Raw genomic sequence first — 26,788 nt, forward strand, 5'->3', positions numbered from 1 at the left:
TTTTTAATACTCCGAGGCTATCTTCAGCAGTGGGGTACCCCCTGTCCAGCTTCCTACCTCAGGTGGATATACCTGGAATAAGAATCTACTCCGTATACCGATGCCACAGCCGGAGCCACAGTCACAAAGAATACAACGCACCGCGGTAGAGTCCACAGCGCTGATTCCCGATAAATTGTCCGGACAAGACCAGTAAGTGGTTGTGATGCTTTGGCGGGCTTTGGCCCGCTTTGGCCCCTCATAAATACCCTTCGTGTACTTTTCAGCAAGTTGCATACTGCGTCAGCGCGAAGTGCAAGTACTGGATGCTCTTAATCCAGTGCTTGCAACTCTCCCACCCGCAGCCTCCTATTCGCGCGTCGACCACTGGCTCTTTGGTGGTCCCAGATGTGAACAACGCAGATCACCGCCTATGGAACTCTACTTTAATGTCATGGTGCTTCTCTGCACAGTCATCACTTCCTTCCTCTTCTTTCTATTCCCCCTTCCCTCACCCCCAGTGTAGGGTAGCAAACCGGACGCTCGTCTGGTTGACCTACCTGCTTTTTCTCTCTTTGCTATCTCTCTCTTCACTCCGCTCGAAATGTTTTGTCCTTCTCTACGTCTTGATACTTCCCCCGTGGATTGGGCCTGCCAGAGCTTTCTGTGTACGTTCGAACAACCCTACTTTTCAACATGGCCAAGCTTCTTCACTTTACCCCATTGTAGCGACTAGATGGAAGTGTAGAATGTCCGTTCCAAATGTCGGCCAAAGTTTATCGAGAAAGCCATCGGCTCTAGGCTATACTAGAGTTACTGTATATGCTACCAATGGTAGCAGAGCTGCGCGTCTGTTTTATCACGCCGCTAGCGCCTCTATTGGCAGAACGTCATCACGTGGTAGTCAAGCAACCGTGCATTGCGGGGAAGCAGATGCCCGGGCCAATTTTTGTATTCCCCAACGCCGCCACTGCAGCGAACTGGATTGACACAACTTATCGCCAGTCAAATTCAAAGCGAATCCGGCCAATCTTGGCGTTCGCTGTTCGCGTGCGCGCTAGCTGCGGAGCAACAACACAACGTGCGCAGCGCCTCTCACAGTTGGTTCATCACAGTGTCTTCGCAATCCCATCGGAATGATATAATGACTGGGTGCTCTGCTCCCGACTGCACGAATCGCTCTGAAAGCGGAAAAGCTTTTTATTCGATCCCATTCAAACCCATGCACCATACTGCTTTCATAAAACTGTCATAAAAAAGCCAGCTCACATTTTCATGATAATGCACTGCTTGGGTTGTTGTTTCTGAACATAAAAGAAATTACACTACTAAGTAAAGATATTTCATCTAGTACTGCTCATGTGAAGCAGGATGCAAGAGGAATTAATGTCGTTATTTACCATACGGCAAGGGCCTGTGTTTTGCATTATTACCCATAATGTAGCTATGTCAATCCTGTGAAAGAAAAACTTTCACTACACTCCCACAGAAGGTTACTTTTGGAGTCCCTGCAGTGAAAAGGCACATAATGAAGTGGCGCTTGCAGGTGTGGCTGATATCCAGTGCCTGCTAGTAGGTGGGTACGTTTCTACAGCAAATTTAACGGGGTACCAGAGCCGAAGCACTAATGGTTGGTCATTGATTCACCAGTAATATTTAAGACTGCCAACACGTTGAGAGCTTTGGCGCATAAGCAGGTATGCCTATTGCAAAACCCAGTACCCAGTAGCACCGGATTATGGGCCCAGTGCCGCGCGCTGGGCAGGCGTGACGTACTGGTGCGAAAAACAGCACTAGTGCGTTAAATAGGCGGTGCCTGGCCACCGTATATATATATATATATATATATATATATATATATATATATATATATATATATATATATATATATATATTGTGAGTGCAGAAAGCAAGAGAGAGCGTTTTGGCGCAGTAAAAAAAAGAAAAAGAAACGTAAACATAGACAAGCTCCGACGAGGACTCGATCGACGGACCTATAAATCCCAAGCCCAGTACTTACCCACTACGCCACGCCAGGAGCCGAACGACGGCGCATAATTTTCCACGTCAAGGACCGAGAAGCAGTTTTAGTTTCACAGAGAAGTCTCGCTCAGTCATGGTAGATGCACTATCTCCAGCAACTAAACCTCACGTCTATACCACAAGGAAAATTTTGCTGTGCATACTCAGTAGCATGCTCCGAAGTGCCACAACACCCATCTTCACTTGCGATTGGCATTTTAACTTCGAAGAAAGTCCTAAATGAACCGCCGACCCAGGACGCTGTATACGCTGTTACTACTGATTTGGATAGTCGTTTCTTGTTCTTCACGCGAAGTATATGCAACGTTTTCTTAGTTGAGCCTTCGGCGACAGCACATATTTACCTGTGTTTATGACGCGTCACATCGGCGCTCATCGCTACTTGTGCTGGCACTGTAAAAATAAAAAAATGGTTTATTTAAGAACACTGATGCGAAAGCTGAAATATGGTGATTTATCCTTGTTAGACTTCTTGATTTCTGAGCCTAGACGCGCCAAGAGCGTGCAGACGGACTCGGCGGATACGCTTGGCCTAAGCTTCGGTGGGGATCGACCTCGGCGCCTTTTTCTTGACGATCTTATTCAGTCAGCTGTTTCGATTCGCTTTGTTTGCCATTAGGCGGAAAAGCAGTCCACAAGCGATGCAAAAGCGTCCATGGTCGATCGACGATACGGTAGGCATGTCGCCTGCAAAAACAGAGTGCCGCTTTGCCGCATAGATTTGATTGCTTCCCAGGCAAGATGGCGGACCTACGCGCAACTGTGCTACCTGGTAGCACAGCATATACAGTAACTCTAGGCTATACCACACTAGAATTTTGAGCATGAAATTGGTAGTCCGTCAAAATTGTATCTGGTCAATAAAAATAATTGTGCAGATTGCTGGTGTGGGTCGGGAGCCTGGCATTATTTCTACACTTGCCGTTCCACGCGACCTTACTACGTGGCTGTGTTATGCCACGTGCCGTTATGTGTTCGAACGGTCTCTTACTGTAAGCGCGATGGGTTAGACGTGTTCAAATGCGGCTAACCACCATGATAAGCCATGTACGACTTATATGCAATTGATTCACTTCGAATCAGAGTCATTGACTCAGCGAATGTTACATTTTACTCTTGGCGTGTTATCTATATAAGGCCCTTTTCTCGCTATGCGTCTACACTATGCGTCGCTATGCGTCTATTATTGCTCAGTGTCAAGGTCTCGGCAATCTTGAGGTACTCAACCCCAGCGGTCGCCTGTTGTTGAGCATATTCAGGCTCCTAGCAGATCGCGACAAAGTCCATTCACAAAGATACAGTATGTACAAGTTTATTTACAGAACGTATTTACACACGGGGCGCTTGTCCGAAAGTTGTTATTGCACAAGGTCCTGGCTGAGCCATCACCAGTGAGGCCGATACGACGAGGTAGTTCAGTTGCAGTGGTTCATGAGGTAACGAAGACGGAAGCCACCCACGTGAGGGTTCGAGTCTTCGAGTGCTTCTACTGGCTGCGGCGGTTCCTTCACTCCGGGACCGGAGGCCAGGTCGGGCCTTTCGACGACCGTGATGAGAGACATGTGTGGATGGAGAGGCTTGTTCTGGAAGCAAACAAAGTCATGGTTGCAGTCGAGCAAGTGCACCGAACATGCGCAAATAATGCAGATATTTGCAGAAATCTTCAGCTAATTCAAGTGTACTGACGGCCACGCTACTCAATGCCAAAAACGGGCTAAAATAGAAGATGCTTCAGCGTACCTGTAGGTTGTGCGGCACGTGTTTGATGACCGAGAAGGAGTCCTTGACGAAGCCGACTTGAGCTCCGGCGGGCTTGAGGGCTGCCAAATGGTGTTGCATCTGCTGGTGCATGGTCAGCGCAGGGTGGGACACCATCATCTGGTGGTGGGGCGGCACTCCATGGCGGCCGTCGTGGCTGACACTCACGCCACCGTCGAAAGCGCGAGTGGCAAAGCCGGCGCCGACGCCGCTGGTGGTGCCACGGGGACGCGACGTCACCACGGAAACCGTAAACGGCAGGACCTCGGCTGTAAAAGGAGAACAGTCATGTGCATATTGAAACTAGTATACATCAGAGGCAATGAACAAAAACCGGTACAGAACGGTGACCTCCGAAGGACACCATTCAGCTGCAAGTCTTGCGTACATTCAGTGCGGACATGTATACTCACAGCTGATGGTTCCTCCCGGGAATCCCTGTCCGCAGAATCGGTCAGAGGTCACGTCTTCCAGGAAGGCCCTGTTTGCGCCGCTGGGCACAAAGATGTATGCGTCCTCACAACTCCTAGCTCCGGTCAGAGGCTCAGTGCCGGCGCCCATTTGGAAGGAAGTCGGCTCGCTCGGGCTGTACTGCACCACACAAGACGACAGACGATGAAGCACTTACTTTATAAAGACTGAGTAGGGCTAAATGATTAGTACGGAGAGCGCAAAGACGTGGAACAGCACAATTGTACGCCGATATGTGATGATCTAACACATACTGCATGCATCAAAATGTAAGCACGTCTTACAGTGATTTGACAGAAGCCTAGCTGTTTTCTGAAGCAGACGGTGTACTTGTGGTCAGCGATCAGCTGCTGCTTTAGGGCACTCGGCTGGAAGTTGAAGCTGCTGAACTCTCCCGAGGGGGCCGTGAAGTATTGCAGGCACGAGTCGGGCGCTGGGAATTCAAGTAGGCAGGTTAACGTCATCAGAACCGCACGGAGAAATGCAGATCGTGCTCCGGTGCCAATATAAGCGTGCACTTCCAACTTACCCTTGACTGGTGAGAGGCAGTGAACAAAGGAGACTCGGATGTGCCACTTGCGTCCCACCGGCACGTCACTGCCAATGCTGAAGCTCAGGACAGCGCGCGTTGCCTCGGACACGTCGACGTACACTACGCAGAGAAGAGAGCATGTCGTTGAACACATTCAAAAGTAATACACAGCGTCACTATTGGTAGCAATGCTCCCCGCTTTCGATTCGATGTTACAACTTACTACTACTGCTTTGTCTGCACTATACATCAGGCGCCATAACTTTCGGAAAGAAATATCTAAACGCCTCATTCCCGAGAACTTATTGCTCATACCTATCATACATTATGCGTGCACACGGCCTGCCCGCATACATACTGCGCATGTGCAATCCCGCTATTTTGGTGTCTAAAGCAGTGTACTGCCATTGTCAGGAAATATTGACGGGCTTGCTTACTGTGCTGTCCGGCGTTCTGTCCGCAGAGGGCTGGGTACGTGGTGCTTCCCAGGCCCGTGGCGACAGTGAACACGTCGTCGTCGCAGAGGCCAGCCCGAGCTCCGTTGGCGCGGGGCGGCGCCAGAGAGAACTGCACGAAGTCCAGCCGCAACTGGCACACCTCGCGGCCGAAGGTGACCTCGGCGCTGCACATGCCTCCACGCCGGAAGTCAGCCGGGAAGTCCGGGTTTCGGAACGACGTCATGTTGTTCGTGATAGAGCCGCCACACGACACAGCGCTGTTCACCTGCTCGGGAACTGCAAGAGAAACACGGTTTAGTGCGTGCTGTGACAGTAGCTATACCGCAACGTTTAGTTGCGGTAATGATTCGGGGCAGTCTTATGGATCCGCGTGTGCTAAGACACGCACCTATGGAATTGTGACTCGTGCACCAGCAGACCAAATTTACAATTAACTGAATCAATTGATCATCACCGAATTGTGCCCAGAACTTAGCAACGCCATGCCACATTATCACAATATCTGTAAACGTGTGTGCTAACAGCATCTCAAGCGAAAATCCGCTCAACTCCTTTAAAAGCATCACTAAGTGCAAAATGGCGGATCGTGCTCTCACATCTCAGAGGGAAGATACCAGGAGTTCGCCCCAATCATAAGGTCCGCCATGTTTGATTATCGATGAGCTGGGCTTAGTGCTCACCCTTGCAACAGACGGTCGCCTGGAAGCAGTCGCCGGACGTGACAACAACGCCACCGCCGTTGATGCAGTTGAAGTGCAGCATGCACGTGCCCGTCTCCATTCCTCCAGCGCCTACGCAGGGTTTGCTGTTGCCCCGGACGCGGTCCACGATGGTCTGCAAGAGCGCCGACGGGCGCGCCCAGTCGGGCATCAAGCCACCGCCAAGGGCGCTCGTGGCAACCTGCTGCGGCTTGGGTCCCCCATCATGCTTGTGCGGCGCCATCGGCATCATGGAAGCCAGCACCTGCTGCGCCTTGGGCGGCACGTTGCTGGCCATCGCTCCTGCGGAAATAGAAGTGAAAGACTAAGCTACGCGGAGGGTCTACACTTCCCTTGAAGCAAACAATGGCGATTTGCAATAGAAAGGCTACTTCTATTCTTTACCCACACGACTACATTTCTCCCGAGGTGGAATGCTTTCGCGAGGCTATAGCGGCTATAGGCTATAGTTTTGAACTGCTCAACTGAAAAACAATGGACTAAGGAAAACTGACAAGGACAGCGACGAGCATTTGCGGGCTCTCCCAGAGTAATTGGTTCATACCGAAGCTGAACTGTCTGCAGTTTCTAGTTGGAAGATAAAACATCTCGCGCATGCGCAGCATTTTGCAAATGGTTCAAGTCATCTTTAGCGTGGGGTCTATGCTGAAGTAATTTCGTTATGCAGACGAACACCAGAGTGGTGCAGATTCCCGGAACACCTAGTTCTGCAAACGTCGGCGCTCTTCGATATAGCCGACGAGTTTGTTTACGATTCCTGTTGCATGAACTACCGTCTTATCTTTTTTTGCTGATTTTCGATCGCGTAGACAATGTGTCGGTGGCATCACGGAATGCTGTATACGAGGTGTGCGTTACTTGCTCGGCTCGTACAGCACAGTTGGCAGGATAGACAGTGGCTATGAACATTCATTGGCTACGTGGTAGCAGAAAGAACGCCAGACCGAGCCTCTCCTTGCACACATTTCTCCACGTAAGTGAGAATAACTTGTAGCGAAAACACCACAGCTTAACTTACCCAGAGCGAAGGCCACCAAGATGGCATGGAATGTGACTAGGACCGGCTGCATGACCTGCAAAAAAAGGAATATCGATCTACAACAAATTTCAACCCGGAACCAAGCAGCAACTAACACAAGTATAAAGTTCGTGCTTACTAGAGAGTGCGCGATCTCGATGAAAGCTGCCTGCAGACTGAGTCGGATGCGCTCCGCTGTTTGAAGACCTTCCCGCTGTCACGTGGTGATCATTCCCGTGATCCTCCGCGCGAGTTTTTTTTCTTTCTCTAGTGAGAAAGGAGGTCTGGAGCGCTGAAACGTGCCTTTTCATTGGCTAGGACCCGAGGTACGTATTTGGCGAGGGGACGAAAGGAGCGCCAGCCCTCCCTTCATGTCTCCGCCTCCCCGATAACCTCCCCTCTCTCTATTTTTGGGGGGAGACGAGGCGAGTACCTCCTCATCACAACCTATACCCCTCCTCGCATTTTTTTTCTATCACCCCCTGCTATCTGGAACGAAAGGATTCATCACTGGTTTGCTTTCCATAGCACTTTTAAAGCGAAGTTTTCTTTGCCTTTTCCTTCGACTTTCCCTGCTGCTTCTGATGCTGTCTGGCACACCCCGTCGGGGGTCAGACAGAGCGAGACCGGAATATTACATGACTGAAGCGAGAGAGAGAGAGGAACGCAACGCGATAAGCTCATTTGGACCTTTGTACCGCGTCGAATGTGCACAATGCCCTCTGGAGCTCCCTGCCCGTCGACATTCTGTAATTATCCATGACACATCCCAAAGCACTGGAAAAATTGCAGCCCCTAACAATAAACCAGCGTGCAAGGGCCAGGAAACCCTGCTACCATAGACATGGCAGCGCTCGTGTACAAATGGGACACTCTTAATTTCAAAGTACGGTGCGGGACATGCTTGTACGTGCGTGGTATTTCTGAAAAATAAGTACCAGGTAAATTTGTCGAGCGAACAACTTAGGCAGGTTGTGCGGAAGCAGGGCCGCATTAAAATGCCTACCTTCTCCACTACGTCAACGGCATGTTCAAAATAAAGCGAAGTGAAGGTCGTAAAAAAATCATCATTTCTGTTCCCGCCGCGGTAACTTTGCATCTATGGCATTGCTGTAGGTCGCGGGTTCAATCCTGACTGCGGCATCCATGTTTCGACAGAAAGGAAATACAAAAAACACTAGTACACTCAGAAAAACACCGGGCGTCAAAATTAATGCGGAGTGCGCCACTACGGCGTGCCTCATAATCCGCTAATTACCGTCAATCAAGGCAACAGAAAAGAAAGCTTTGCTTACATCGATTCCCATAGTGCGTCGGATCCGCATATTTTTTTTTTCTCACTTCTGTATCTTTGGGCGTTTCTCAAAGGATGTACTTTCGCACACTCTTTATCTCACGTATTATTTCTTTAGGTGTATTTTTTACTGGATTATAATCTACCAGTTCAGATGCCACTTTATATCCTTTCTGTGATATTACAGTAAAATATTTCATATATATGAAGTGGGGAAATAATTTCAGAAGAAACAAAAAATGGCTTCAGCGCTGTCTCACGAGTGAATTTTCATTTTTTACTCACAAGTAAAATGCACCTGTAAAAATGTAAACGCATGAAAAAGAATATGCGTGCCGTACAAGTAAACTGCGATTCTTGCTGCATTATTGGGTTTTGCTCGTTTCCAGCATCAAATCCAATTTCCATACTGCTCCTGTCGTACCTTCTTTGCTGGGTCGTCTCTGTCGGCGCTGCATGCCCGCAAGCCAAGGCCTAAGGGTTTAGCGCCCGGCAGCTAGACGCTTGAGAGCGCAGTGGTGGTGAACTGACAGATACCACAGCTTTAAATAAAATAATAAAATAAAATAGGCGCGGGCTCAAATCCCGGCCGTGGCAGCAGCATTTCTATTGGGGCGAAATACAAAAACGCTCAAGCACCTGCACGTTAAACAACCCCAAGTGGTCAAAATCAATCCGTAATCCCCCCACTACGGCGCGTTTCATAATCATGTCCTTGTTTTGTACGTAAAAGCTCCGAAGTTAATGTTTCATAGAATAAAAATGACGACGCTCATTTTTCGCCGCATTTAAGGAAACATGCTTTCGACGTCTTTCGTGGGTTTTCCCAACATTAAACTTTTGTCAATGATATGACAGGACGCTTTGTGCCAACCTTATGCGTCCATCATCCAGAATTTGAGCGAATCAAACTGCGGGCCTCGACGCTCTTTTGCTAAAAAACAGCAACTCTGTGGATACAACGACGCCCTTATGTAGGACCCTTGTGGACGAAATTAATGATCACTCCGTTAAAAATGAACCCGACGAAAGTCAGTTTTTTGTTGCTTTGAGACTGGTGGAAGATAAAACCACGTAGAAGAGTAAACTGGTGCCATATCATGTGTTTATTAAATAAGCATGTTTTCAACCACGTCTATTTCTTTTCATTTTTTCAACGAGGTAGTAGGCAATCTCGTAGCGGATCAGGAGTTTTACATTTCTTAAGCATTCTTTGGCCCCAGGATTTCTCGGAGTTGCTGTCAGCTCCGGGGTTGGTTGCTATCTGGGTAAATGCATGTGTTGATAAATGCAATAATAATAATAATAATAATAATAATAATAATAATAATAATAATAATAATAATAATAATAATGTTTATTTGACTACCACGTCATACTTGATGATGCAGGGGGACCGAAGTAAAAGTTGGCTTTCAGCAGCTTGACAGAGCAACGCCCCCCCCCCTTTGGTAGCAGCGTACAAAGTGAGAGAAAAGTGGTTCTTGAAGGGAAAGGTTTACACTATTTTGAGGTAAAAAAGTGAGGTAAAAAGAAAATACCCAGAAAAGAAGCACTACTCGTGGCCCTGCACTGCACTACAGAAAATATAAACCTGCTATATAAAGGCTGCATCTGGCACATGTTCTAAAAAGAATAAAACCATACACACATTTCAAAGGAAATAATGTATTCTAACAATTTACACAATGCAATGAGATGTCAAAGACGCTTTGACAGAAAACAGCAATAATGTCGAGTAACACCATAATTCTGCACAGCGATTGGGCTTTCGTCCCATAAAGAAATAACCAAGAAAAGTCTCAGAAAGAAAGCTAAGAGTTTCTGCAATGTGACACATTGGGGTGTTATATCCTGTCTCAATAAGTCATCACGAACTCTTGAAAGCCAGTGTTCTAACGTTTGTAGACCATATGTTGTCCGGAATGTCTTAATTTCCCACTCTTGTTTTCCTGTTTTCTTGTTTCGCCTTTTCAGGCCTGAAAGGTTTTGAATAAAACATGTTTTATTTAGATATTCCTGTTTCAAGTGTTTGACTGAGGCGATGGTCATAGATTTTTTGTTACTGGAATAATTTTGTATTCTAAATATATTTTTCTTGTGTGATGTAACCTTGGTAATTTCTTGACAATCCGCATTGTTTTCTTTATGAAATGCAGCTAATTAGTTCAGATTTTCCTGTGTTGTACTTTACCAGATAAGGCTACAATAGTTAAAGGGAGAATGAAATAAAGAGTAATAAAGAGTAAAAGTAATCATGCCACGTGGCAAGTCACGTGGTAGGTCTCGTGCTTTCTGGCGCTACACCGTGGTGCAATTTTCTTCGTCACGATCATTTTTGAATCCCTTTACAAGCTCGTCAAATAGTGTATTGACAGATATTATTAGTCAACGCTATTGAAGCCATTTACACATTAAACAACATCATCCGCAGCAGATCCGTAGCGACATAACATGATTTAATGGGGTACTAAGTGCTGGCGCTTACGATATCACATTGGCAAGTAAAACCCCAGAATTTAAATTCTTTTGTTTGGATTTACGTTATCACTAGACGGCATGAGAGGCAAGCTTTTCGTCACGCATACCACGTGGCAAGTCACGCATACTCTTAATTCTTAATTATCGACGATGAAGCTGACCTCTAATGACATTTAAGTTATTGCTGTAAGTTTGACGCTATAAATTGCGATTAATATCCTTGTCAATGCGCTATGACATAATTAAGCGTTGGAGCCAAGGCAGATGGCCGATTCTTTTTTCGCAATAATTTTCTTTTAATCCAATCAAGAAGTTGCAAATAACCTCGAGACCACGACCACTGGCGCAACTGAAGCATTGTAACATGTTGCGCGGTGCAAAATCAGAGGATCTTTTGTGTCTCGTGCTTTCTGGCGCTACCCCGTGGTGTAATCCGCAATTTTCTTCGTCACGATCATTTTTGAATTCCTTTGCAAGCTCGTGAAATAGTGTATTGACGGATATTATTAGTCAAAGCTATTGAAGCCATTTACACATTGAACAACATCATCCGCAGCAGATCCGTAGCGACATAACATGATTTAATGGGGTACTAAGTGCTGGCGCTTATGATATTACATTGGCAAGTAAAACCCCAGAATTTAAATTCTTTTGTTTAGATTTACGTTATCACTAGACGGCACGAGAGGCAAGCTTTTCCTTCTTTGTTTAATTCGGCGGTGCATACCTGTGGAATCCGTACACGAGGTATGTAGTTCAACGATACGGTTTCATACCGAGCGCTCCAAAGGTAACTGGCAAATTTCATTTTCAAACCAAACACTGTGATTTCTCAAAAAAACATTCTTCACGTGGTTGGTTAGCTTCAGGATATTGTTGATGAGCGCTTTGTTGCACTTTTTAGTAACATATTTTTATGGTACTTTAAATTTGAGCTTGTAATATCCCCTACTGTATCTTTGTTTATTGAATAGATTGTAACACAAGCTATTGCTTTCTGCATCCTTCTACCTTTGCGTTCTATAACGCAATGTAGATCTATCCATCTATGGCTTTTGGCATCCTTACTTTTTATGCTGGGTATTTAAATAAAGTGACTGCGACTAAGCTCGGCGCTTCAACGACGAATGTAGTATGTGGACGTGAGTTGTGCGGGGCAGCTAACTTACAGGAATCTGGAAAGGCCTATTGCACTTATTAATTTTCCATGTACAATAATATTCCCGCACGCGTTTCATGTCAGGTTAGGCGTCATCCACACCCAGCTAAAGCATATTATCCCTTCATTGTTCGTCAGCTCGCGGAGCCCTTCCCATCGAGGCCACGTGGTTAGGAGGGAAGCTCGATTTGGAACAGCGGTCCGTACCCGGACAAATCCCGGACGCGGATTTCACGCACGGGCTACAAGAAGTCCGCCGACAAGATTTTGAAACTTGTCGGAAACTTGTCGGCTGCCTTGCACGGCTGTCCGCTCACTACGTTGCGGTCCCCCAAATAAGGATAGGTGAACGCACAGACATTCGAAGAAGTTCATGACTGGTCCCCAGATGGAATGTCTTTCCATTCAGTAGAATGGTACCTGCTCGGAAACCTCGCAGAGTAGCGCGGTGGGGCCGATGGGAGGGGGGTTCAGAGTGATAAAGGGTAAAGTTAGTGGAAGTTAGTTCGTCACACACAGGAGTGGAAAATAAAACCAGGCAGGTTTTCCCCTATCGCAGCATGACTGCCCAGAAGTCATTGCCACCATGCCACTGGGTGCCCGGTTAAACGCCCGCCTTTCCTTTCACATCAAACCACTTCTCCCTCCCAGCAAATGGATTCTTTCTGCATTTAGAGCCAGCTTTTCCTTTTCGAATACCCCCCACCCTACACCACCGATATCTTTAAGTGGCCGTCAAGGTCCGGAGTCCCATTTGCAATGGATGACTCACTGCTCAATTTGACGATGACGAAGTAAATTCCTGAACACAGCAGCACCCAGCTTTGACTTGTTCTTGGAAATGGAGATAGTGGCCCAGCACTCGGTTCGCAAATACGTATACAAGCATACCTCGGGAGATTGAGCTATACAAGATTAATGGATGGATAAGAGAATGAGGGGAGTCGGGCCTCTGGGTGCATTTAGAAGCAACCATAGATTGTCTGCTGCGTTCTTTACCACCAGAGATTTACATTCAATTTCATTTTGGGCCTAACCTTCTTTTTTCCTTAAACGAAGCTTTCCGTGCCTCTTCCTTCGACTTTCCCTCTGCTGCTGCTGTCCGGCACACCGCGTCGGTGGTGGTGAAACTTTACTATTACAGAAATATTTGCGCGGGGGGTTGTTCAGAGCATGTTTATACATGAAAGGAGTGAGTCACAGAGGAAAGGCGACGCGAAAATTTTTTTCACCACACCTCGTCGAATGTGCAGAATGCCCTCTGGAGCTCCCTGAGCGTCTCCACATTACGCTCTTGACAGCTGTAGTTATCCGTGACGCCTCTCAGAAGCACTGCAGAAACTGCAGTGCTTCCCTTTGTACTAACCTGCGAGTCCAGAGCGAACGTAGATAGAATTGTAGAGGGAGGTGAAAAGGCAGTTCGCGAACAAAGGTGGGGAGGGGTGACTTGAGAGGGCAGGGAAACCCTACTGGATACGCTTAAATTCAAGGAACCGTAGAGTAGGTTACTGCTATTTCTGAAAAATAAACCCCATGCAAATATGTCAAGCGGACAAACTAGGCAGGGCGCGCAGAGCCGCGTTAATTTCTAGAACGGCATTGCTAGAGTTCGTGGATTTGATGCCAATCACGGCAGCCGCACTTCGACGGGGGCGAAATTGAAAACGCACGTGCACTTCGATTTGTGACACGTTAAAGAACACCATGGTGTCAAAATTAATCCAAAGTCCGCCACTACGGCGTGCCTGATAATCCGAGTGGTTTTGGCACGTACAGCCCCACAATCCAATTAAAGTTTAATAGTTCGGCCACAATGCCATGTGCCATGTGAGGATAATGACAACGCTCAACCCTCTCAGAGGTTATAAAATATGGCGGACAATAACGCCTCAAGCAAGCACCTCTCCCTGCGTGTTCAGTGTACTAAGCAGACAAATAGCAGTGTTGCATACAAGGAAATGTTTACCATCTACTCACCGCTCTAGAGTTAAACTAAGCGTTGAAGAAATTAAACATTCGCCGCCAACTATCGTCAATCAAAGCATCCAGCAGAAAAGCTTCGCTTACATCGATTCGCGCAGTGCGTGGAATCTGCATAATTTTTTTTTCATTTTCATTTCGAGCCGAACAGTAGGCGCAGTTATCTGCGTCATCAATTCTGATGTCGTCTTTGAAGAACAAATGAAAGGATTTTGTTGCATTGCTGACATTTCTTCAAAGTTAATGTTTCCTGAGGAGGTGTTGCTGCTGCTTGCGAAAGTGTTGGTGCGTGTCTAGGCGTGCCACCTGCAAGCGCTTGCTTGGATGGGGCGCGCTTTTCTTTCCTTCCAAGAAGCGCGTCTTCCCGTCACCTCAACCTGATCGTCATCATGCGTGGGCACATTGCGCGCGTGCTCGAAAACACGTGTTCGATACACGTGCTCGTGAAGAATAGGTATTTTGGCGTATAATCTTTCCAAAGTGTTTACCGCATTTTTCGCCTCATAATTTTCCATCTGCTGCATATACACAACATTAAAAACATATTTTTCATGATCATGTGTTCCCCCGCAGGTGCTCGTTAAATGCCCATTCGTTACAAACTATTAACACTTCATTAAACGCGCAGCGCATGGAGTGAATGTGAGTTGTATTAGGTAATATCGCTCAGAAGACGAGACTAGTGGCCAAGATTTCTTTTTATGTTCACATATAACTTTTTGTAGTTTCTCGTACCACAAATATAATTTCCTCGATTTTTGTCTTCGCATATTTGGAAGTGAGAAATTTAGTTCCTTCGCTCGCGCAGACGAACGAGTAATGCATAGTCGTCATTTACTAGAAAGCTGTACAAACACCTTACTATGGGACCTAAAGAAAGGAAGAAGGCAAAAATAAATATGTATTACTATTACTGACACGACTCACTTATAATCAGCGTTCTATATATGAGAAACAGAAGGCCGTCAGGTTGCTAGAGTTAGTCACTACACCATGATAGACCTTAACACTAAAGCAGAACAGGCTGGTGTAATTTCTGTACTGCCGTACTCGCCCAACTCTCAGCTAAGCCGCAATAAGAGTTCCGCTTCAAGCTTAATGCGAGATCGAATGCCTTGATTTCGTTGTATACGTGTATCCACACGTTGAAGGCAGTACGTGTGCGTTTATGCACGTGAGCTTCTGCCGTTCTGAATGACGATCTCGACGCTGCGGGGATATTCGGGGCTAACGAATGCGGCCACTGCCAGAGTCGAGAAAAAAATATTGCAAGAAAAATGCGGTCGTGGAACAAATCGTATAATTAGTCCAGGTGCGGACGCCCTTAAAACATAAATTGTTGCAAGAGGGACAAAAAACAAAAGGAAGAAAGAAATTATTGCGGGACCATTTTATACGCTAATGCACTACACTACCATCGGGTGACTATTTCGATCAACACCCGCCGTGGTTGCTCAGTGGCTATGGTGTTGGGCTGCTGAGCACGAGGTCGCGGGATCGAATCCCGGCCACGGCGGCCGCATTTCGATGAGGGCGAAATGCGAAAACACCCGTGTGCTTAGATTTAGGTGCACGTTAAAGAACCCCAGGTGGTCAAAATTTCCGGAGTCCTCCACTACGGCGTGCCTCATAATCAGAAAGTGGTTTTGGCACGTAAAACCGCAAATATTATTATTTCGATCAACTGCAATGTGATAGAGGCCACGTACACAAGTTGAAATATACTATTTTTTAAGGCTGTCAGCAGGAAAGTCACCGTTTTGTGAGTTTTACATCGTTATGGAATATAATAAACTGAATTACATGTCCTTCCTTGCACTCGTGACAGCATTGGCGGCCTACTAGCGCAAGCCACCGTACGCCGAAAAAAAAATCGTTCATTTTTCTTTTGTTTTTTTTTTTTTTTGTGGCAAGTCGCATGCAGAGCTATGGTTTAGGCGAAATGTTTACTTCCTTACATCTAAATTTTCAATTTCTGTATTGGTAATATAAAATTTATCGTGAGTTTTATACACACCAGTAATTGTTCACAAAGTAATAAATACTTTTTTTCTTGTTTGCCCAATTTCGTTATCTGTTGGCTACTAGAAATGGCACCTCTCACTTTCTGCTAAAAAATTCATTATGTCTGTCTTAGATACTCTGCCCTGTACTCTGCCATTAAACGTGCGGAAAAAATAAGCATGTTATTTGTTTTATTAGCGTTTCATTTTCAGATTTAACGAAAACTCGTTCATCCCGAGCTACTGTGATCACAGTGATAATTTAATTGCACTAAAGAGCGGCGGACACATACTCATGTTGGTCTTTTACAGCATGTTTAGATGCTTCAAACATTTGCGTACTTCTATTGGTTGAAATCATTCTATATGTGGCTTTCATAAGTCCCGAAAATGATCACAGTGATAATTTAATTGCACTAAAGAGCGGCGGACACATACTCATTGCCGATGTTGGTCTTTTACAGCATGTTTAGATGCTTCAAACATTTGCGTACTTCTATTGGTTGAAATCATTCTATATGTGGCTTTCATAAGTCCCGAAAATGATCACAGTGATAATTTAATTGCACTAAGGAGCGGCGGACACATACTCATTGCCGATGTTGGTCTTTTACAGCATGTTTAGATGCTTCAAGCATTTGCGTACTTCTATTGGTTGAAATCATTCTATATGTGGCTTTCATAAGTCCCGAAAATGACCACAGTGATAATTTAATTGCACTAAAGAGCGGCGGACACATACTCATTGCCGATGTTGGTCTTTTACAGCATGTTTAGATGCTTCAAACATTTGCGTACTTCTATTGGTTGAAATCATTGTATATGTGGCTTTCATAAGCCCCGAAAATGATCACAGTGTTAATTTAATTGCATTAAAGATCGTCGGAAGCACACTTATTGCCGATGTTGGTGATTTGCAACATGTTTAGATGTCTCAAAGATTTGTGTACTTCTATTGGTCGAAATCGTTCTATATCTGGCTTTCATAGATCATGAAAAGATGTTTGGTTCAGTAGAAATACTAGCAGTCATGAAAACATTCTGTAATCGAGGAGTGCAGGAAGCATACGTGAATAACTTGGGAAATATCTACAAAGATTACAAAGCTATTTTGTTTCGCAGCATGAAAAGTAGAAAATTGCTTATCAAGAAAAGGGTCAGGCAACGAGTCACAATTTCTGCAATGTTATTCACTGCATGCTTGGAAAAAGTATTCAAGGAATTAAACTGGAAAGGCTTAGGAGTGAGGATCGACGACGAATATCTCAGCGAACGTCGGTTTGCAAATTACATTGTCTTGTTCAGCAACACTGGGGCCGAATTACAACAAATAATTGAGGGCCTTAACCGAGAAAGTGTAAGAGGGGCATCGACGATTAATATGCAGAAGACAAAGATGTTCAAGAGCCTGGTAAGGGAACTAAAATTCAGGATCGCCAGTCGGTCTCCAGAGTCTGTACAGGAGCACCTTTATCTATGTCAATTACTCAAAGGGTACCCTGACGATGAGAATGAAATTTACAGCAGAATAAAAATGGATTGGAGTGCATAAGCAAGTATTAGCAAATTAGGACTAGAAGCTATCGCCGAAAAGAGAAAAGTGTACGCTCATTTCATTCTACCGATGCTAACATATGGGGCAGAAACTTGGAGGTTAACAAAGAAGCTCGAGAACAAGTTCAGGACCACGCCAAAAGCGATAGAACGAAAAATGTTAAGCGTAACGTTAAGATACAGGAAGTTGGTGGTGTGGATCGGAGAACCAACGAGGATAGCATTAAGAGAAAAACAAATGGAGCTGGGCAGGCCATTTAATGCGCAGGGTAGATAACCGGTGGACCATTAGGTTTACAGAATGGGTGCCAAGAGAAGGAAAGGTGGCATGGTGAAATTAGGAAATTTGCAGGTGCGAGTTGGAATCAGGTGGCACAGGAAAGGGGTAGTTAGAGATCGCTGGGCGAGGTCATCGTCCTGCAGTGGACTAAGGCCTCGCCCTTCATGATGATTGATTGAAATCAGCACTTTCTCATCAGCTAGAAATAATCAAGCTTGTCTTAATTTCTCATCGGATGTTACCAAATGTACAAGGACCACTCTGCTTCAACGACAGCAGGTCACAAGTATTCCTCCAGACAAAATAAATATGCTTTCGAGAAAGCAGACGATCTAAAACGTACTTGTTATGCTTTCAAGCGACACAGGTTTGCACGTTTACTCAACGCATTTAATTTTGTATATTGTCATTCAAAAACTCGTTGCATAGATCGAACGTATGCTCATTTCTAAAGCTTAATGGCACTCAACATGCGCGTGTAGCATTGATAATACCAGCCATCTATCCCATGCATCGCGGGTACTAACGTTGTAACGTGGTGTCTTTCAAAGAGTACTTGCCCTGCATACACTTTATGTATATCCAATAGTGCCGGAAGCAAATGAATATAAACATTCTTCACAACCAGTATTCGAAACGTCAGTAAGTGTCTGAAATTAAACAGCGGCGCGAGCAGCGGAAGCCTGAGGCTTCCGTTTAGCCAACGTTTCGACCAGAGGACTTGTCTTCGTTATTTCCTTGGGAGCGTTTATATATATGTGTATGGATCAGAACAATTAAGCACTTTATTCGTTTTGTGACGGCACTTCGTAACATACGTGGTCGTGGCTTATCACAATGAACGAAGAAAGCGTTTATTACTGCAAAGTTGACTGTATAACTTAAGAATTATTAGAATAAAGTTTACAAAAGCAGGCGTTGTGGACCAGCTAGCACATGCGTGCGGGGTCAAGACAAAATCGAAGACGTGCATTGTCTGCGAGTGTCAGAGCAATAAAGGCAAGTTTTTCCTTTAGTCGGAACGATAGCGGTAGCAGCATTACCAAATTACGTTGCAACGGAACGCATGTATATTTTATCTATGCACTTCCATCCATAAACATGACCAAATAATCCCCACTGCCGGAACACCATGTCTGCAATAAATTTGAGTGCGAATAATTGCGATTTAGCCGAAAAATGCCTGGTATCCAAGAGGTTCACAGGAGTTGATATGATGAACGACTGTATATCACATCAAACATCCCTTCTTCAACCATTGTTGAGAGACATCCCTTGTTCAACCGTTGTTCATTATGTTCTTTTTAGCGCTGAATTTCCGCATTTCACTGCTTCGCGCTCAAAAATCACGCCATGTTCTGTATAACTTCTCATGGTTTCACGATGACGGGTATGAAAGTTGTTGCATTCTCACTTCAGTTTTGTTTGAGCACGCACAGTCGGCGATGTGAATGTTATTGGAAAATGTTCGAATATGTGAATAGCGTCTATTACATTAGAGAAGGGAATCTAATTTTGATTCATTAATTCGAAAGTTTCACATATGCGGACTTTTCTCTTATACACGTGGAGACCACGTGTGCGCCCCTCTCACGCCCTAGGCCTAATCATGGCGCCTATCTTTCCCCTGTGAGAGGGCTAAGGAGAAAGCCAGAGAGAGGATCGCAATGGGGAAAGAGAATAGAGTGAGGAGGAGTACGAGAAGAGAATCTGGCAGATGGCAGCACAGTCACGTTGGCAGGAGTGGAAAGGCGAAAGAGGACGTAGAGGCAAGAAAAAAAGCCTGAGGGGAAAGGGTGTGCATGGCACGCCTTCACCAAGGGAGGCGGAGCCTGAGGAGCACAGAGGGTTTCTACGCCTCCCATTGGCTGGCCCGGTGTACGCAACTAGTGACATCACTGGCCCTGCATGATATTTATTCAAAGCGATGGTCCTGGAGGAACCAGCACTCGCTCCTCACTCAGCCATGGACGGAGAAGCAGTGGAGACGACTTCGGTAGAAGCACCATCACTCGCAAGAATGACGATGAGGATTTTGGTCGTCTTCCTGTGCGTCACGGCGACATTGGCCGACTACGATGTTGAGCGCAGCAACGATAAGACCGGATGTGAGTGCAATTGCGTGCTTTCTTAATCTGCGCGGCAACGCGCGAATTTGATGTCTTCGTTTGTACCAGGACCAACGCGGTGCCACTTGTACTTTGGTGAATCCGAGGTATTAAGTATAGGGCAGCCTTTCATGTAGCAAAGGTCTAATTTAGGTAAATTTAAGGCATATCCGACTGCCATCGGATCGCGCGTGAGGTTCACCTGAGTGTGTTCGCTCTGTACAACTCTTCCTTCTAATCGGACCGTCATAGTTCCGGCCCTGAGTGACCGTTCTTTGTTGAGGCAGGGCATCGCCTGATGTAGCAGAACGTTTTCAAATTCGTATTGCTGAACGTAAATCTAGCCTTACGACCTCGCCAGCCTTTGCCCTCTGGGTTTGCTTGTCATCGCTCGCTCAGGTAGAACTGTGGACAGCAAACAATCGATCGGTCTTTTTTGTGTCGTGTGACAAATTCATCTTAACGTGTGCTCCTGCCTCTTTCAGTTGGCGTGTCGTCAATGGCCCAGAGTCTGGGCCTTCCCAGCAATGCGGCATCGCTGGGCCAGAGCATGGGCTTGCCCGGCTTCCTGGTTCAGACGATGGATCGCGTGACCGCTACGCCGCCGCAGTGTGTTGCCGACTCTGGCCAGGAGGGCGTCTGCGTGCTCGCCAAACAGTGTCTCAAGGACGGAGGCGTCTCGCTGGGACGGTGCTCCGACGGGAAAACGATCTGCTGCCACCGTAAGTGGGAACAACGTTTCAGTTGTTGTTTTGGTTTAGTACTGAGTGAGACAACATTTTGCGTAGAATGGAAATGAGAAAATAAAATTGTACGTATCGCATTCACATGTATTTTTGTACATAACGGCATCCCAAAAGAAATACGGAAACTCCAGACCAGCTAGACCGCAACCACGCAATATTTGCAAGCAGCTTTCTTTTTCTTCTTTTGGAGGGAAGGGGGGTTGTCTACTGTGGCTACAAATAGCTACAGCGCTATTCGGGTTTCTTTGTTTCGTTTTCTGTCGTTGTCCCGGTGTGCGCTGTGGAACATAAAACACGAAATAGCCCGGGCTCAAACCTTAACATTATTATTAGCTTTGCAGTTTTCTAGAGCAGTGCACCCGCTTTTTTACGCACACTTGCCCCTCGTTTAAAATGCAGGTCCCGAACAGGAGACGTCGGTCAGGTGCGGCAGCGTGGTGACCGACGACGAGGTGGTGTTCCGCAGTCCCGAGTACCCGCACCAGCAAGCCGTCTTCGGACAGTGCCAGGTCACGGTGCACGCCCGAGAGGAGGTCTGCCAGCTGCGGCTGGACTTCTCCGAGTTTTCGCTCTCGCCGCCGGAGACTTGCGGACCACGGGCCGGCCACTGCCTGGACGACGCGTTCAGCGTGTCCGCAGGCCTCGAGTCCGCCAACTACCCCGTCCTCTGCGGTTTCAACAGCGGCCAGCACAGTACGAACATCTGCATTTATCCGCGTCACAGCCAGCATGCTATGTCAGGGTCAGAGCGAGGGTTAGGGGTTATGTCACCCCGATCACTGTGGTGACACTGTTTAGCACAGCTTACATATGTCATTATAGGTATGTCGGCATGTAAGCATTTTAACTACAAGTGAACATGGGGTACGCCCATTTAATAACGAAAAAATACCGAATTTAAGAACGCGTTCTTAAACAACGCCTAATCCGCATGTGCAAATTCGTTATTAAAAGTTCGTGCAAGCCGCCCCTGAGTACAGCCCTGCTCAACTCGGCTCGTCCGGAGTGCACTCATCAAACTTTTCGTAATTGAGATGCAAGACGAACGTTGAATATTGCGCTTAATTATAGTATGCGACAATGTTCTACTTTTATATGCCTAATCGGTCTACAAATACGGCCTCCCAAATAATGCGCGCATTTTTTCTTCCTTTCTCACCAGTGTACGTTGACGTGAGCCAGACCAAGCAGGCCGTCCTTTCTGTTCGTCTGAGTGCCCGCACAGAAATGGAGCGCCGGTGGAGCATTCGCATCACGCAGGTGGCCTGCTGGAGTCCCAATATGGGTGAGTCCTCCTCCTCCTGTACAGTGTGCTTCCATTCAAGACTATTTGTCGTGGTTAGAACACACATGAATGCTAGCGGTGTGGTAATACTGCGCCTACGTTATTGCAGCTCCTGAGGGCTGTCTGCAGTACCACACCAAAGCAGCAGATACCATCACCAGCTTCAACTTCGCCCGCAACCCCACCGGTTTCCATTATTTTGCCAACATGCATTACTCCATTTGCATCCGACGTCAGCTCGGCTTTTGCTCCATCCTGGTGAGTTATAATTTGTCTACGCATCAGTTCGGTTGCATTCTTAAGGTGCAGTGCGCCGATATGTATTGCACGCAGTAACCACACTTACGCCATTGTGCGAGTGCATTGCGGAGAAGTAGCGCCAGAATAAGCTATTCTGGTATACAAAGCACATGCTTTGTTATGCGGCAAGAAATGCTGAGGTCGCTATCTACACACGAGACGTTTCGCATTCCGCGAGTGTTGTATGGAAGGAGCGGGTCATATATGTTTCGTGCATTTCCTTTTGCAGTTCGAGGAGAATGGTGCCAACGGCTTCCGCCTCAGCCCCCTGGTAAACCAGCGTTGCCGCGACGCTTACGTACTCATTCCTACCGGCTCAACTGGCACTGTCACCGAGGGCAACCTGGGTGACCGCATCTGCGGCACCACTTTTACACCTGTTGCTTGTAAGTTTTCCTGTACGTTGCTTTAATTGCACACTTCTTGCTATGAGCAAGAAGTGTGCAAATGGACATGATCTCTGGAGAGCACGTCCATGCATCGCAGGCTTTGTGCGCCTCCTAGCTGGTGCAAGTGGCGCCTTCGCGCACTTTTTCTTACTTTCTGTAAGCAATTTTCTGTGGTTTGCCTGGTCGTACTAACGTTGCATATGCTTTCCGCAGCCAACCTCGCACCCTTCCGTGTATCGTTCGTGACTGGGCCTCGTATTGGCTACACGGACTGCCCTTGCCCGGGACGCCGCCCGAGTGCACCTACATCGCGCCCCAACACGCCCGAGCGCCCCAATTTGCCACCACGCCAGCCCACCCTGCCACCACGCCAGCCCACTCTGCCACCACGTCAGCCCACACTGCCGCCACTTCCTGTTGGACCCCCTCGTCCCAACCCACCTACCGCGACTGTCCGGCCGTCAGTTCCCGAGACTCCTATCGGATCCCAGCAACCCGGAGGACTGGGCTTCCCTCCGTCAAACCAGACGCAGGGAAGGCAGTTCGCCGACGCCCTGGTGTGCCGCGCTGGCGGCTTCAGTCTGCGCTACGCTCAGCTACCTCACGGTTGCTGAGTGTACCTACCGTGTCTACCTCCCCGTTCTAGTCAACTGTACAGTTCTGTAAATACTGTAAATACTGCAATAAAGTATTGTATATTCACGGCGCTGCTGTAGCATGGATCAATGCAGCGTACAGATATACGCGTGAATGTAGCGGCCATACGCAGTCGCTAAAGTGTTCGCGCTATGCCGTCGTGTACGTTGTCGGTTTTATCGCAATAGCAGGCGTCGACACGAGCTTATGCGTATAAGGCACATTTTAAAGCGAAGCTTCTTTGCCTTTCCCAGCTACCGTGTCGGGGCTGGTTCAGAGCGTGATGGGAAAACGCGAGAAACTGCGTTTCTGAAAAATAAACGCATGCATGTTTATAGAAACGTGAGGTCTAGGCGACTCTAGTAGGCTATGGCAGTGCTGAACACATTAAAGAATACGTTCTCTAAATTAATCCGGCGTCCGTCACTACGGCTTGCCTCATAATCCAATTCTGGTTTAGGCACTTAAAGCCCCATAATCCAATTTAAGTTGAATACTTCTGCCACGATGCGACAGTGCTTCTGCCACAGCGCTAACCTTCTCGAGGTGGCTTGACCTCCCGTGGCCTCCCGTGCAGTCCCATTTCGCGAAGCTTGCAACTCGAGACAGTTTTTTTAATTGTGAAAGACCGCGTTTCTTAATTTCTGGCGTGAAGTGGGTTTAGGATAGGTAAGAGGGGATCCTGGCTACATTTTTATTTCAACGAAATGTTTATATGACTTATCAAAATCGCATCGGCGCCAAGCTTTAGCGCACGCTTTTGTATGAGCCTGAAAAAATTGCACGATGTTCCTAATTTTAGATTCTAAAAAGTTATATAATTTTCTGTTCGCACCTTTTGTACCTACTTGACACAATTTGGTTAATTTAGTTAATAAAACAAGGACATTCTTTTGTACAGACCTACACGCGGAGTGTGCAGCTATACCTTGCTGCACACTCCGCGTCTCTCTTACATACCGTTATCTTGTATTTAGGCTGCAAATATTGAAAAATCACACAACGTCAAAAAACTAGTTTTCGTGCGAGAATGAGAAAAATAAATATTTGATTTGACTCAAAATTCGGCAGGATTATCTAGCGTCATCAGTAATCTGTTATATGAAAAACGTGTATTTTTTTTCTAAGTGCAAAATAAAGCAATGAGATTCATGTACAGGCTGCGGTGTAGTAAAGCGCATGCTTTATTATACCGGCCAATCTTAGCCAGCACAATAAATCATGTCTGCGATTGGAGCTAAGGTGCAAAAGAATTTCTGGCACTGTGTTGGCCGGGGCACTGTTATTTGAGGGAATCAAGACTGGCTGAATGAGCAGACGGTCGTGAGCAGCAATCGTGCCTAGGAAGAGCCGCAATTGGAAGCCATAGTATGGCCACCAAACTGCGCTATACGTGGGGATGTACAGCTACATATAGCTTATCGTCGTTTGTTTTGAAATGGTGCGCTGACAAAAGAAAAAAAAACGCCACTTGAAGTGCACGGATATTTTCTAATCCAGGACATCAATACAGTTTGTCTTGTAGTCTGTGTAGGTAGTTTGCGTTCTGGGAACAAAACTTCAATGGATAGTCTTCAATGAACCACGTGGTGTCTGCTTCCTCTTGTTTTTTGTTCCGTTAGTGTGCACTGCTTTCTAAATGACCACGTGCCAACTAGCCCAACAGTAAACGCCCTTCCGTGCATTGCGCTGCTTTTTCATGTCATGAACAAAGATTTATTGGCGGCAGGTTGTCATAGTGACAGCTTCGATTGCGTTGCTGGTATAGTGATTTTACCATTGTGGCGCAGGCAAGGCCGATGTGCATGTACAGGAAAAACATTCACAGTGGAGGAAAATAGCTAGGAAGCTTACCAGTAAGTATGCGGCCTGTAGGGTGGGCAACACAGCTACAAAGAACGTCAAGCGGAAAGTCGGAGAGGCTGAAATAATCTCATGGGTGGCGGCAATGGAAAAGAAACCGGCCATGAGTAACTACTTAAGAGGAAAAAACGAAATCCGGAAAGAAACAGTTCATGATAACTGAGAAGGACGCTCATTACATTTCGAAGCAAGATCAGGATGCCTTAGAATATGCGCCTATAAAGTGAGATATAAGAAGGAAGAAGAAGCATGTGCTCGCGGCGGTAAAGCTATAGGGACACGATGGAGCATGATTTATTAGAACGTGAAGACATCTGCCCAGCGGTCGATTTAGGCATCTGGGATTTAGGCCTTGAAGCCCTTGGGTTCAGCGAGAGCAGGGGAAAAGTTAACATGTCCGCAATAGAGATTAGTACTAGGCGATTGGAAGATTGGTGGAAGAAAAATATGGAAACGAAAAAGAAAAACGGAGACGTACAAAAGCAAAGTTCACTATAGGGGGTCATAAAATTTGGTTGTGGGAGTTTATCGTGTTTTTTTAACCCTAGGTAGGACACTTGGCAGCAAGATCTTGATGGGCGGCCCACCACCCCGTTCCAAAGGGGACGCCCATAACATCCATTAATCCATCCATCCGGTGCAATCAACATGCAGGGCGGCAGAAGAAAGGAAAAGTGGGCAGAGATTGAGGCGCAGTTAAATAGAGAACAAATAGGGGTGTATGCGGTGACAGAAGCGCACCTTAGAGACTCGGAAGAGCCGCCAGCGATTGAGAATTATGTTTGGGAAGGGTGTGACAGAACTAAGTCGGAAAGAAAGGGAGGGGGAGTCGTAATGCTCATCCATCAGGGAGCCAAATAGAAAAGAGTAATGAGAGCAGCATTCCGGGCAAGTTGGTAATCCATTGCTTAAATGATATTGCGCGACATAAAAAACGACACGGACGTGAAAGAAGACGACGTGAAAGACGTGAAAGAAGAAGTTTGCGCTTGGTGTGTCGTCTTCTTTCACGTCCGTGTCGTTTTTTATGTCGCGCAATATCATTTAAGAAAAGAGTAAATTCAAAATGTAAAGGGCATCTTTGGTTATCAGGTACAATGAATGAAAAAAAGAAACTTGTCTGGGCGTAATGTATTTGTGGACAGGAAATAATTGGACAGAGAAGAATAAGTGCTCATACAGGACATAGAAGAAGTGCTCATATTAAGGGTTTCGGGAATGATGGCGAAATTATCCTATTAGGTGACATGAATGCCCACATACAGGATGATGGCTATAGCAACAACAACGGGAAGTCAGTGCTAGATTGTTGCGAGCAACATAACCTCGTTATCGTGATTTCAGGGCCTAAGTGTGAAGGGCAGATCACGAGGGAAGTGGAATACCGGCAATCGACCATTGATTACTGTCTGGTGACAGAAGCAATTCATGATAAGTTGAGGGAAATGGTCATTGACGAGGATGGGTATAGCATAATAGGGAATCACCATAAACGCATCATTTTGAATATGGAATATGTAGTTGGGAAAGAGGGCAAGGAGAGCAAAATGGCCAGTCCAAATATGAACGCTGAACAAATAACAAATAGTCACACGAGTCGAGGAACAACTTTGCAAATTGCCAAGTAAGGGGTGGGAATATAGCGAGCTTCTAAGCGGAAACGATAAAAAGCGGATACATACAAAAAGAAAGTTCACAATAGGGGGCCAGAAAATTTAGTTATGGAAATTCA

At 46.3% G+C, this 26,788-nt stretch overlaps 2 protein-coding genes across 2 annotated transcripts in view; one reads left to right on the forward strand and one right to left on the reverse strand.

Annotated features, from left to right (window-relative positions):
* LOC142564335 (uncharacterized) overlaps window positions 1-23,263 on the forward strand; it is a 64,117-nt gene extending 40,854 nt beyond the window's left edge. The window contains exons 2-7 of the mRNA XM_075675308.1: window positions 20,323-20,559; window positions 20,983-21,276; window positions 21,746-21,868; window positions 21,978-22,126; window positions 22,398-22,554; window positions 22,771-23,263. Of these exons, the coding sequence (XP_075531423.1) occupies window positions 20,323-20,559; window positions 20,983-21,276; window positions 21,746-21,868; window positions 21,978-22,126; window positions 22,398-22,554; window positions 22,771-23,171 (1,361 nt within the window). The 3' untranslated portion in view covers window positions 23,172-23,263. The remainder of the gene's footprint in view (window positions 1-20,322; window positions 20,560-20,982; window positions 21,277-21,745; window positions 21,869-21,977; window positions 22,127-22,397; window positions 22,555-22,770) is intronic.
* LOC142564385 (uncharacterized) lies at window positions 3,333-7,056 on the reverse strand. The gene is made up of 8 exons (XM_075675374.1): window positions 6,979-7,056; window positions 5,922-6,242; window positions 5,221-5,517; window positions 4,781-4,903; window positions 4,536-4,684; window positions 4,194-4,371; window positions 3,763-4,049; window positions 3,333-3,605 (listed from the first exon to the last, which is right to left on the reverse strand). The coding sequence occupies exons 1-8, from the start codon at window positions 7,028-7,030 to the stop codon at window positions 3,438-3,440; spliced, it is 1,575 nt and encodes a 524-aa protein (XP_075531489.1). The 5' UTR covers window positions 7,031-7,056; the 3' UTR covers window positions 3,333-3,437.
* Window positions 23,264-26,788: the final 3,525 nt, after the last annotated feature.

Source organism: Dermacentor variabilis, chromosome 11 (assembly GCF_050947875.1).
Source record: "Dermacentor variabilis isolate Ectoservices chromosome 11, ASM5094787v1, whole genome shotgun sequence".
NCBI lineage: Eukaryota > Metazoa > Arthropoda > Arachnida > Ixodida > Ixodidae > Dermacentor > Dermacentor variabilis.